This window comes from Notamacropus eugenii, chromosome 2 (genome assembly GCF_028372415.1).
Source record: "Notamacropus eugenii isolate mMacEug1 chromosome 2, mMacEug1.pri_v2, whole genome shotgun sequence".
NCBI classification, from domain to species: Eukaryota; Metazoa; Chordata; class Mammalia; order Diprotodontia; family Macropodidae; genus Notamacropus; species Notamacropus eugenii.
Genome location: NC_092873.1, coordinates 40,719,386 through 40,732,470, shown reverse-complemented (window position 1 = coordinate 40,732,470; position 13,085 = coordinate 40,719,386). Strand labels below are relative to the sequence as shown.

At 55.7% G+C, this 13,085-nt stretch overlaps 1 protein-coding gene across 5 annotated transcripts in view; it reads left to right on the top strand.

Annotated features, from left to right (window-relative positions):
• Positions 1–859: 859 nt before the first annotated feature.
• The window catches only part of CLUH (clustered mitochondria homolog), a 32,204-nt gene continuing 19,978 nt past the window's right edge, over positions 860–13,085 (top strand). For 3 of the 5 annotated variants that reach the window (XM_072639977.1, XM_072639976.1, XM_072639978.1), the window contains exons 1-2: positions 6,818–7,763; positions 11,001–11,185. In XM_072639977.1, coding sequence (XP_072496078.1) covers positions 7,013–7,763; positions 11,001–11,185 — 936 coding nt within the window. In that variant the 5' untranslated portion in view covers positions 6,818–7,012. Of the gene's footprint in view, positions 1,092–6,817; positions 7,764–11,000; positions 11,186–13,085 lie in introns of those variants that run through there. The other 2 variants (XM_072639980.1, XM_072639979.1) reach the window with 1 other exon arrangement.

Here is a 13,085-nt window from a genome sequence, read left to right as displayed (position 1 = left end):
TGCGCTTCTGTTGCCTGGTGTATGAAACGAGGGGCTGGACGTAGCTGACCCTTCCGGCGTCCCACGGTCGGTCTGTGTCCAGCAGGAGCCTAGGGGAGGGCTGGATGTCAGAGGGAGCACCCTCTCCGGCATGCCGGGTCTGTACAACCAGGAGGGCCACCACGATGCCCTCTGCGCTCCCGTCCATCGCCAAATGACCCGAGGGCGTTCGGCCAAGTGTCCAAGCCTAACCGCAGGACTGAGACCCGAAGGCCGACGGCGGAGGGGTGGGGGGTGGGGGGAAGCCAGAGCCTGCGAAGGGCAGTCCTGCGAACTGGGGGTGCAGCCCGCAGGGGTCGCGCCTCGGCTGCTGCAAAGACGGTGGCAGTTACAGGCGGCTGGCAGGCACGTGGGGAGGATGGCGCGGAGCGGTGAGAGCCTCGGGGGCAGACGGACCTGACTCGTCCTGTGACCTTGCCCGAGCCCCTTCCCCACTCCTCCCGACCCCCGTCTTAGGCTTAGCCTTTGGGTGACCGGAGGAAGCCACCCTGGGTCTCCCTCCCAGCCCTAGCCGGTCCAAGAGGAAGGACACGCGGGACGCCCTGGGGGGAGGTTCTTGCATTTGCCTCCAGCTCAAGGTCACGCCCGATGCCCCTCCTCCCGAAGTCTCCAGCTCGGGAGCGCGTAGTCACCGGCCCTCCCTGGACACCCTGTCCCTTTAAGGCGTTCGGCAGCCTGACTCGCGCGCGGAGTTTTGTCCTCGGCGGGCCGCCGTGCGCGGGGGCGGTGTCGGGGCGGGGCCGGGGCCGGGGCGGGGAGCGGCGGCGGGGGGTCAAAGGTGACGCCGCGCACCACGTGGGAGGCTGCCTGACTCCGTCCTTCCCCGCAGGAGTCGCGGCGGCGCCAGGGCGCTCGGCTTGGGTTACAGGCGCGGCCCGAGCGAGCTGGACGGTCCAGCCGGAGCCCCTAGCCCGAGCCCGTGCCCGAGCGCCAGCTCCAGCAGCGTCCCGCCATGGTCATCAAGACGGACGAGCTGCCGCCCGCCGCCCCCGCCGAGGGCCCCCGGGAGCCCGGCCCGCAGGGCGGCGGGAAGGCCCGGCCCGACCCGGCCGGTGAGCGGGGAAGGAGCGCGGGGCGGGGGCGGGGCGGGCCGGGGCGCCGGGGCTCTCCCCCGACACTCCCCTCCAAAACCCCCCCAGGCTCGACCTGGACTCCTCAACCCCACCCCGGCTTCAGCCTCCCTGTCTCCCCCGACCTTGGACCCTTGTCACCAGCCCTTCTGAACCCCAACCTGAGACCCCCCCTAGACGGTAGCCCTCTCTGTCCACTCCTCCCGGGGCTCCCCCACCCAGGATTCAGACCCCTCCCCCGACTCCCCCTGACCTTGGACCCCCTTTGTGGCCTTTCCCTGACACCCCCCAAACTTCAACCTCCCCGTCCCTACCTTTGCCGAGACCCCAGACTTGAGCTCGCCGTCCCACTCCCAGCCTTGTACCCCTTCCCATCACCCCCAGATCTATCTCTCGGTATTTCCCCCCCAGACCCCGGGCCTCCCAGGTGTTAGTCTCCCTTCCCTCCTCCCCTTTCCTCATCCTTGCTCTTGCTCTCAGACCTCGGTTCTTCCCCTACCCCTCCTTCCCCCGTCTTCATCCGGTGGCCCCCTGCCTCGGCCAGGACCCTCCCGTGCTAGGCGTAGCCCCTGGGCTCCCTGGTGAGGAGGGGGCCGGGCCCTGGGGCCGAGTAGGGCCTACTGGGCTCTTCTGCCCCACCCCCTTTCTGAAGGTCACCTTCACCACCCACCGGGCTGGACCCTTCCTCCACCAGCGGCCCAGGGGACGCACAGTCACCCCAATCTCCCTTTCCTGTGCTGTCCCGTCAGGGGATCCCCCGCCCCCCAACTCTGCACGTGGTTCCCCCTCCCCCCACTGTTAAAGGGACACGGTCTGAAAGATGTTGCCCCTTCCCCCATCTGGGCTCCGGGCCTTCCAGTGGGGACTGGGGGCTAAGGGCCTGCGGGTTCCTGGCTGCAGTGGGTGGGAGTGGGCGCCTCTGGCCTGTGGTTTCCTTGGGCATTTTGGCAGCTGTCATGTGTCCAGGCCGGGGGATCACCGGGACTAGTGGGGGCGGGGGTCCCTACCCTGCCCCTTCTCCTGCTTCCTTCTTGAGCCTTTGCTGTTTGCCCCCCCATCCCTCAGGGTCGCTCTCCTCATGTGGTGGGGGTGGCACGGGGGATCCCCGGAGGCCGGGTATCTGGTCCCGTGCCCTGCTGCCAGGCCTGCACAGTATAGACTGCCGGCCTTGCAGATCGGCCCCAAGTGTTAGCTTGTGGAAATGCCGGAGGCTCCTGGGGCCCTCTCTAGGCTGAGACTCATCCCCCGCCCCAAACTGTCCCTCCTCCGCCCCCTTCTCTGACATTTAGGGTCCTGGTTCCCCCATCCTTTAGGGGTTCGTGTGTTGTGGCCCATGCCTCTCTCTCTGGTGTGCGTTAGGGAAGCAGGGAGGCTGGCCCCACACTTTTGGGATTTGTCAGTGTTTAGCATACATGCCCGACACACTGAGCACTGACTGTGGCCTGGTGAGCCCAGCTCTGTTCCCTGCTTCTGTTCTCACCCCCAAGCCACAGGTCAGATCCTCTCCCAAAGGTCTGCCTGGCTCTTCCAGACCCACTTGTGTCCTTTCTTTGCAGTGACTCTTCTTTCCCCACACCCTTCCCTGGTTGGTGTGAGGCTCAGGTGTGACCTTCACATCTCTATGGGCCTGGGCAGCTTTGAAAGGATAAGGTGAATGTCTGGAGATGGTGTTTTTCTTGGTATCTGGGTTCAAGAGACTGGAGAGTGAACCCTAAGGGCTTCTTGGTTCAGTCCATGTGCCTTCCTGGTGGAGTATCCCTGTTTGTGGGGTCATGCTGGGAGGAGTCTCTTGCTTTTTCCCCCTTTCCTAGGGTTTCATCCGGGACCTGGCCCTGGGGAACATGGAGGGGTGAGGGTGGCAGGGAAGGCGTTTGTATCCTAACTTGATCATTAACCTTATTGCGAAAAATGGGTCAGCTCCAGAGCTGCTGTTTTTAAAGCAAAGTTCACTGGTGTCCATTCTCTCCCTCCCCCCAACTTTTCTCCACTCCCTTCTCAGCCCTCCCCTCCTTCCTCTCCTCCCATCCCACAACCCATCCCAGTGGGGCAGGTGTCAGCCAAGCAGGGAGTGGCAGGGGTGGGGCCAACTTTCTCTGACTTTCTCTTGGGTCTCTTCTGGCCCTTCTTCAGCCCACCTACTGGCTGTGCCACTGGAGTCTTTGAGGCCTCGCAACTCCTTCCTACTTCTGGGATGCTGTGAACAGTTCAAGTCCCCAAGCCTGGGCTGATCAGTTGGGATTCAGCCAGTCTGCGGGGGCTCCTCACTCTGCCTGCTTTTTGCTGGTTTAGGGAGTGTGCCTTTTGTCTCTCTCCCAATCCTCTTGTTCCTAGAGGAGTGAGTGAATGAGCCCTACACAGGGCAGCCTCTGCTATGCTATGTTGCTGCCCACAAGAGTTGGGACTATATAGGCGTTTTCTCCTTACTGCCCTGAGTGAATCCTTGGTCCTAGACAAGGCCAGTGGTGATCAGCCATGGCGGTCTCTCCCCATGACAAGTGGGGGTGGAGAGGTGGAATTCCTCAGTCAGGGTCTTCTAACCTCTCTGAGCCTGGGCCCAGGGATGATAGGTGGGGACAACTAGCCCAGATCCCTTTTTGGCAGAGGATAGGGCTGGTGTCCACTACTTGCCATCAGAGGAGGCCATAAGATGTTTACCCTCAGGTTTGGTCCTGGGGCGGTCAGGGAAGGTAGGGGTAGACAGGACCCTGGAAGATTCTGGCACTGGGAGATTTGTGGGGGAGGTCAAAATCTCTGCTCCTGTCATGAGAGGTTCAGCCCAGGGACACACAGTTAAGTTAGTGGAGATTGAGGCCTGGGGTCATCTGGGGTCTGTGACTTTTTTCTCTCCTCCATCCACTCTGCTTTGATAGGGAAGCGTAGTGTAATCGGATTATTAATGGAAAATGCAGTGCAGCTTGGGGTGGTTACTTAGAGATGATGCAAGGACTGGTCCCAGAATCTCTGGCATTTGACCTGAAGCCCTCCAAAAGCTATCCCTTCTGGGGGAACCAGCCACAGATATTAGGGCCGAGGGGGAGTACTCAGCCCAGACTCCCCATTCAGAGGGGAGGAAACTGAGGCTCACCAAGTAGCACTTAGATGGATCCTCTCCTCTGTCTGGTGAAAAGATTAGCAACTTGGAGAGGTGAAGGGAGCAGGCAGGTTTTTCAAGTTCTTTCTGATGTGTTATATTCTTTTCTAAGTGTTTGCCCTTGGGCTGATCACCTTGGGGAAGCCAGAATTTTGTCAAGCTGGAGTTTGGGGATGTGTGGAACAACTGGCTTAAGCTCTAGAGGAAGGCAAGGGGATCTCCTCCCATCGCAGCCTGCTCCTCTAACTCCAGCAGAGATTCCAAGTGATCTTTTGGCTTCTGGTTTAGAGCAGTAGGGTACTGCCCCCCTCAGCTCCATGCCTCTCTCAGGGCCTCTGCCAGCAGCTCTCCCTCACCGCTGCAGCCAGCATCTTCCCACTTCCCACCCCACATTACTCTCAAGAATGGAGTGTGGGAGGAGAAGGCTGGTAGCTGTCTAGTCTCCCCTTCTTTGTAGATTCCCCGGGGCAGGGTGTAGCTCCTCACTGGGCCAGGTTACCTGCTACTGTTTAAGGGGAAAGTGTGCAGGCCTGGCTGGGCCTTGGGAGGGCCCTGGGCCCGGATCCAGACTATGGTGAGAGAAGCTCGGCCAGGTGTTCAATGGGAGTGGGAAGGGGGGAGGAGTAGGGAACAGGAAAGTGCCCGCCCAGCAACCTCGCTCATTTTCTTTCCTCTGTGTGTGTGTGTGTGTGTGTGTGTGTGTGTGCATGTGTGTGCAATTGGTTTCCTGATCAGCTCCATTCCAGGCCTAATTTCTGTGCCAGGTTTGTAAACACCTCTCCCCCCCCCCATTAGGGACCCTGTAGGTCTGGATCCCACCTTAGGAAGCTGTCCGTGATCTTTGTTGCACAGATGGAGAACAGTCATGCTCTGGGCAGAGAACAAGTTACTGTGAAAACTTCATTTCTCTCCCCTCTGTTGCTTATTGGACATGAGATTTGGAGTAGGGAGAATAGGACTGCTGAGGGGTGGGCAAAAGTGATTTCAAATAGCTGGGATTTCCTCTCTTTTCTTCTGACTAGCCTTGGTTATTTCACTTCCCAAAGAGGCCTCAAGAGAAATACTTGAGTGCCTCCTCTGTCATGATGATGGGTGGGCTGGTGATGGACTGGGCACAGGCCAACCGCCTTCAAGGATCAGGCAAGAGGCTGCATTCTGTTCCTTTGGTTGGGGCTGAAGGGGTAGAGGCTCAGACATAGCACAGAATGAGAGAGAATGTTAAGCTACTGACAAACTGTGTGACCTTGGGAAAGTGAACTTCCCTGGGCCCACTTTGTAAAATGAAGGGTGAAGGCTAAATGACCTCAAACACCCAGTGAATTCAAAACAAAACCAAAAAAGGCCCTGAGTATCCTGGCTTCTCTCTGATCAATCCCAAGGAGAAAGAACTGGAGAGGAGGAAGGGGGTGTGTCCTGCAACTCCCCTGTTGAGAAAAGGATCCTTCAGGTTTCTAGTAAGATTGCAGACTTGTTTGGCCTTCATAATTGGGCTCACCTTACCTAGGGGAAGGGGATTGACCTTTGTGTAATGGAATTAAGTTCAAGACACTCACATTCTCACTTTCTCAGGTTTCCTGGCCTAATTTCTACCCCTGAGAATTTCAGTAGTGGAAGTTAGAGGGTGGGGAGTGAGGCTTCAGGTTAAGAGCCTTAAAGGGTGAAATGCCCAGGACCTTTTCTTAGGGTACCAGTCCAAGAGACTTGTGCCTAACTTCTGTGGGGCCCTTTTTTAGGAGACAGTGTTGGGGTTAGTGAGAGAAGGGAAGGCCTTTGGTTTTCAGGCATGTGGGGAGGCAATACCACATCACCAAAGCCCCTCTATCCCCATACTTGGAAAGTGGGGATGTCAGTGAGTGCCCTCCTCCTTCCCCCTGTCTCCCCAGGTTAATTAGCTGAAGATTGAGGGTAGGAGAGTTCCCCCACCCCTACTGGACAATGTGGAGGGAAGCCTTGTGTGGTTAGGATGTTCTGCGATATCTGTTTTGAAGTATCCCCTGCCAGACAGCAGTCTAGAGGGACCTTGGAAGGCACTGAGAGGAAACCAAGGTTCCAAGGAGTGAGATCTAGGATCTTCAGGGGCCTGGGCTGCTTAAGAGCTTAATGTAGGCCTTCTTCAAAGAGGCTAGATGTGTAGACCTCAGCTTCCTTCCTGGCCTGATTTCTGCTGCTGGGTCTATGCCAAGGCACAAGGTGGCCTGGGGGGCTGTAGAGATAAGCAGAGGTTGGTGTCCTTTCAAATGGGGCTTTGTCCACCTCCAGCCACAGCTGTGATCACTGAGTATCCATGCCTGCGCAGTCCTACCCAGGCCTGGAAGCAGAGGAGTCTGTTGGCCCAGGCTGGCCTGACAGTTCCACTGGGGCTGGGGCTGCTTTCCTTTAGCTCCTCTCCTATTCCTTCATTCAGGGCCTTTATATTTCTCTGCTGCCAGCTGGGCTTCTCCTGGGAAAATTGCAGGGAGGAAAGAATTGGCTTCATTCCCCTCTGATCTCTGAGGCTAGTATTTCTCAGGGGGTGGGAGGGGGCAAGCTGACTCCTCATTGGGGGTTGAGAGGCTGGGTCACGAGATCAGTAGTGAGGGAGAATTTGCATTCCTCTTTGCACTCCCTTACTGTCCTCTTCTTTCTAGAATGTGTGACTTTTAAGGTAGGGGCCTCGGGGCTGGGTCACCTATGGGCTTCCAGGCACACAGATCTAAGAAGAGTTATAGGGATCTGAGAAAGGTCATTTCCCTCCACCCCATCCCAGAGGAGTTTACAACAGGATCTGGTGGCAGCTTTCTGGAGGAAGGACATTTTGGTGAGCCCGTCCCCAATGTCCTGGGCTGGGGTCTGTGCCAACTGCTGTTGGCGGCTGGCAGAGGCCATTTTGTCTGCTCCTGCCAGAGATGAGGAGAGGGCCGCCCTCCTTCCCAAGACGCCTACCACTGAGGACCCCTTGCCAGTGCAGAGTGGCCCAGATGCTCCCTGTGCCAGGGAGCCTTACCCAGATATTATCCCCAGCAGTTTAGCCAGTAGTGAGGGACTGAGCACTGTAGAGAGAAGGGTTCTGGGCTCCCCCGAAGTACAGATTGCCAGTGATGGAAACTTTCAGGTTTTAAGAGGAGGTTCAGATGCCTATCCTGCTGCTGCCCTTCTAGCTGACCTTGAGCCAGGCACCAAGTGGGGGGAGTTAGCCTGTCCTCAGGCCAAGGGAGCAGAGCAGGGCCTTGTGAAACCTGAAGCTAGCAGTACTGCCTTTAAAGAGGGCAGCTGGGCAGGGGCAGCTGGTAGGGTGGGTCTTGCCAATAAAGCCCCATTCACATATAGCAGCCATGAGTCCCAGGGCTGGGGGCCCACCTATAAACTAGAGGCAGAAAGACAGATTTCTTCTTGGCATGGTGGATGGGGGTCTCCAGAATCCCATTCGGCAGGCACTGGGAGTCCCTGTATCCCCCAGGAAGAGCATTCCAACCCCAAAGGCCCAGGGCCCTATGGGGATGAGAGCTCTGGACTACCAGAGCAGAAGAGGGAGGAGATGTACCTGCCGCCACCACCACCACCACAACTGCCGCTGCCTGGATCAGGTGGGTCTGGGGTCAGGAGGGGCCCCTTGTCCTTGGCTGGCAAGGGGGTGGATAGAGACTTCTAAGCAGCCCAGTTACATTCTCACGCTGTTTTCTAGGGGGTTGAATGGCCATGTGTATTGAAGGGCACCACCCCATGCCAGCCTCTGATAAGTGTGACTGGAACACGTGCTCTGGGTAGGTGAGGGAGGATCAGATTTCTGTCTTTGGCTGGCTTGCACAGGAAATGTGACCTGGGTCCCTTCGTCTTCAGGACTTCTGAGTACAGCCCTTCAGAATAACAGGGATGGCCATTCCCCCATTCCCCACTCCTTCAGAGGCTTGTCCTTTGGTCATCTGACATGTTGGTGATTAGTCTTTGGTCAGGAATGCTCTTACAACGCAGACATGGGAAGGGGGTGGTTTCTGACCAAGAGAGAATGTGTGTGTGTGTGTCTGTGTCTGTGTCTGTGTCTGTCTGTCTGTCTGTCTGTCTGTCTGTGCGTGTGTGTCTGTGTGTGTCTGTGTGTCTGTGTCTGTCCGTCTGTCCGTCTATCTGTCTCTCCATCCTTCTGTTTGCATGTGGGTAAATGTACACATTGCATGTACATACCAGTGTGCACTGTTAGCGTAGGTGTGCATGTGCATTCAGGTGTGTATTGTGCACCACATGTAAGCGTGTTAGAGTGTCTGTGCTTTATTGCTGGAGGGGGTGTGACTAGGGTGCCACATCATGATGGTTGGAGGGGAAAGCTCATCTTCAGTTTCTTCATCCAGAAAATGAGGACAAACTGAGGCCCAGCAAAGGCTTCTCAGTGTCTGCTGTTTTTTCATCGTTTGGAGAAGTTCTTCAGCCTCCTTATCCAAGTTCTAAATGTCATAGGATAGCTGAGGGCCTGCCTGGGAGACAGCCCAGCTCAGCATCACCCAGGCCCACAGAGCAGAGGCTTGCCTGGACGCCTGCTTGCAGTTTAGGGCAGAGCTAGAGGGCCCTGGCCTTCTGCTGCTGGGCCCAGTGCCCTTCCCACTGCCCTAAGCTGATGTGCCCAGCACCCCAGTTTAAGACCCCAGATCTTGGAAAACTCTTTGGCCCCTGCCACTCCAGGCCACATCTAGTAAGAAGAAGCAGTGCCCAGCCTTGGGCTGGGCAAAGAGCCATCTCTTGTCCTGTCCCTTGGGTGGTTTCTTGTGGCCTTTCCCATTTGGGGAGAGGAGGTTATTAGCTCGACCTCTGGCTGGTTCCAGAATCCGCCCCCCCCCACTGCCCACCTGGCTGCTCCTCCTGGACCTAGGTTTCAGGTGTCTGGGCTGTGTTGCTTCTGTCTGCAGAGATCTGCCCTATGAGGGGATTCTCCTGCTGTAAACCTGGTTACTGAGCTCTCCCTCTTCATTCCTGTATGATGACCTGGAGGGGGGGGATCATCTTGTCATCCCCCTTACCCCTCACCCTCCAACTCATATCCCTTGTAGTGGGGAGCCTTTTGAACTCTGTGTCTCTCTCTGGGATGCGGGCGGGTCTCTGCATCTCCTGTTTCTTCCTTTCTCTGTGTCTCTTGTCTCTGGGGGGGTGGGGGTGGGGTGTCTCTGCATCTCTTCTGTCTTCTCCCTACCAGGAGCTGAGCTGCCTTTGCCCCCCTACTCCTGCCATGTTCATATGGCCCACCTACTGTCTTGCTGCTTTTGACTGTTTGCCTCAGTTTCTCCATTTTGTCAGGGAGTCACTGGGGGAAATGTGACTTTGTGGTGCTGCGAGCAGATTTTCAGGACAACAGGATCTGCTTCTAGACTGAGGCCCCAGGACCCGTCCTCCACAACCTACCTGGTGTGCTACACTCAGGGAGGAGAGAGTGTGGGCCAGACCCCCAGAGGAAGGACTGTCATGTTGCTGTGCTTACCTCCTCACTGGGCAGAGGATCCTGGTGGAACCTAGCTGGTGGAGGTGGGGGTGTCTATGTGGCATCTTCTGTCCAGGCCTCCCAGTCAGGAGACCAGGGTTCAGATCTCTCCTCTGTTCCTCATTGTCTCTGTGGATGCACACACAGATGTGACTTCTGGGCCTCACTTGCCTCTGTAAAATGGAGGAGGCAGACTAGATACCTTGAGGGTTTTTTCCTGCTCCTTGTCTGAATCTGCTATATTAGAAATGATAGCTGACAGGTAGACAGACACTTTGAGGCCCCAGGATCATGGTCCCTGAGGTCCCTGGAGAATGTTTGTGCCTGTGTGGAGGCGGAGGCAGTTAGATGTCAGTTTCCATACTTGACCTCCCTCCATCCCAGGCGTGGTGCCCAGTAGTGGGGTGCTTTTGCCTTCGTTTGCCCATCCTTAGGAAAGTCCTTCTAGAGCATGGCCTGTCTGAATCTTTTCCTCTTCCCCATGTGACTCCCAGTGGGACCCAAGCCCAGGCCAAGAGGCAGGGGTAGCGGCTTGGGTGAGGGAGTTTGCCAGGCTGGGCATGTGGTTGCTGTCCTAAGGAGTGTGGGGCTACAGCAGAAATAAGGACTGGGGGTGCAGACTGTGCTGAGGTCTCATGCTTGCTTAGGCTAGGTGCCAGACAGGAAGGGCACCTCTTTGTGCCTGGGGAGTCAGGATAGGAAGGCAGTGCTACCAAGAGGAATGGACCCTTCCCTTAAAACAGAGGCAGCAGGCTCATTGAAGTTAGCCAAAGAAGACCTCTGTGAAGGTCCTTTACTGAGACTGGAGGTTCCTTGTGGGCAGGGACCATGAGCAGTGTGGAAGACTTGGAGGCCCTTATCAGATAGATGGGCATCTTACAGGTGCCTTCATCCAGTCCCCTCTTTTTACTTTTGATTTCATTTGTCCTGTGATTTCAGTTGTCCTGATGCTTCAACTTTGGATTCAACTGAAAAAAAAGGGGCAGTGTAAACAATTTCTTAGAAATATGTCGAGTTCATACTGTGAGGTCTCCTCCAAATGTGTGAGGTCACCCTCCAAAATATGAGGGTGATTGGCTAGACGGTGCAAGACAGATTTCGCCCACCCACCATATGTGCCTCCCAAGGGCCCCTTTTCTGAGGAATGGCCCATTGGACCTCTTGGGAGTGGAGGGGAAGCAGGTGAAATGGAAGGGTCGGTGCATCAGTATGTGGGAGCAGCAGAGGACTGATCTGGGCTCATGGAGGATGTCCCTGGCATGGTCGCAGAGTTAGCAAAGCAAGGTTGGGCCTTGCTGAGCCAGAAGGCTAACCCAGGTACCTGCCTACTCCTTTCTGATCTGTTCCTCTTCCTCAATCCCAGAGCTCCCAACAGTCATGTTGCTGAATGGAGACTGTCTGGACAAGAAGAGTGAGGAGCCTAAGGAGAATGGGCATGAAGAGGCTGAGCCCAGCGATGAGGCCAGCGGGCAGGAGGTCATTGTCATTCAGGACACTGGCTTTACCGTCAAGATCTTGGTCCCGGGGATCGAGACTTTCTCATTGCAGGTGAGTTGGGGGGTGGGGGAGAAGAGGGGAGGGGAGGCTGAGCAAGGCAGCTTGGCCTAGTGGGTTTGAGAATATGTGTTCAGATCCCATCTGCAGCACCTGCTACCAGTGTGACTCAGGGCAAGTCACAGCACTTTCCCATCTCTTAAATGAAGATCTGGGATCCCATGGTCCTACTTCAGGTTTGAATATCTTCTGACTTTTATGGTCTGTGATTATGGGAAAAGCTATCTGACCATAGACCCTCAATTTCCTTATCCTTATTATACAAATGATTGTACAGAATATATAGTAGATGTTGTTGGGGAAACTTATTTCCAGTTTGCTTTATTCACATTTTTTGTTTTTATCTCATTTTAATTTATCTCTACCCATCATCCCCTACATTACCTCCCTAGCCCCGTGTCCTACCAGGGAGAACATTCCAGGCATGGGTTAAAGTCTATGTAGACAAGAGATGAAATGTGTGTACCTGAGATTATCAAAGCAAGCAAAGTTAAGCAAAATCAACTTTTATATCCACTGTGTCTGACAGGTGTGTCATTCCACATTCATAACCCCCACCCTTCAAAGTTGGGGAGAGGTCCCAGAGAACATTCTAAGACAGTTAGAGGATAGATTCAGAAAGTTCCCATGCTGTGGATGTTGTCAAAAGCCTGAAATGGGCAAAGAGTGACCGGCTGCACTTTCTCAAGGCAGCTATGGTTGTGCAATAGAATTTGGAGAAAGAATTTTTAAATCTTAAAGCCCCCTATGAATGATTTTCAGGTGGGCTTGGAGTGGCTTGGCCCTTGGCAGGAGGCAAGGACATCCAGCATTTGCCCTTCTAGTCTTGTCCCAGGCACTCAGAATAGCAGAGCCCAAGGGGAATTTTGGGAGGCACTTAATGCAGCCTTCATATTAGTGGCACAAAACAGTGTGGCTGAGCTTGGGACTCAGGCCCGGTTCTCTGCTTCAAGGCTGGCATTCTCTCCACCCTCTCCACCCCATAGGACATTGCTGGCCTCCAAAGCTGGGGGGGAGTGGAGAGAGGAGGAGAGAAGAGGAGGCCTTGGTTCTTCACAGGGGCTGCAGAGGTGCTGGGCAGCCTTTGTAAGCTGCAAAGAGCCGCAGAGATCTGGGGGTGTGAACCTCGGGCAAGGAACCCAAGCAATTCAGGGGCTCAGTTCCCATTTGGGAAAGGGGGCGCTTGAACTAAAAGGTCTCTCAAATGCCTTTATTCCAGTTCTTAATATTTTATATTCTTGTACAAGGTTGTTGGGAGGAGGGTAAAGGAAGGTGTCTGTAGCCTGTCCCCAATCTTCTCCCCCTCCCCCATGCCCTCCCAACTTTGTACATGGTGTCAGGGTACCCTGATCACCCTCTCCCCTTCCCTGTCCAAGGCTCTCTTGTCACTTGGGGAGGGGACCAAGGCCACATCTTGAGGCTGCTGCTGCTGTGAGAGCACCTTGGGCCCAGGCCAGTCCCTGCAGAGCTGGCTGGGCTCTGGGCTCTGCTCCAGGCAACAGGAGGAGGGAGCTGGCTGCCCTAGGCTTCCATCCTCATTGGAGGGGGAGAGAAAACACACAGATAAATGGTCAAACTCTCTTCCTTCCCTCCCTCTGCCCTTTACACCCCTGGAGTGTGGGCAGTGGGAGCATCCATGTGGGCTTCTGGGAGGAGGAGGCTCCCTTGTAGCAGGAGGGAGCACATCTTCTCCTTTGAGGTTCAGCTTAGATTCCCCACCACAACCTTGTTTGTCCTTGACCTCTTCCTCTCTCTAGCCCTCTCCTGCTCCTGCAGTTGTTGTGAGCTCCTCTCTTACTTCCTTTTACTCTGTGATCAGTTTGTTACATGTGTGTGTTCTTCCTGCCCCAATCCACCAAGCTGTGCTGAGAAGGCACAGAGCCGGAGTCTTGGC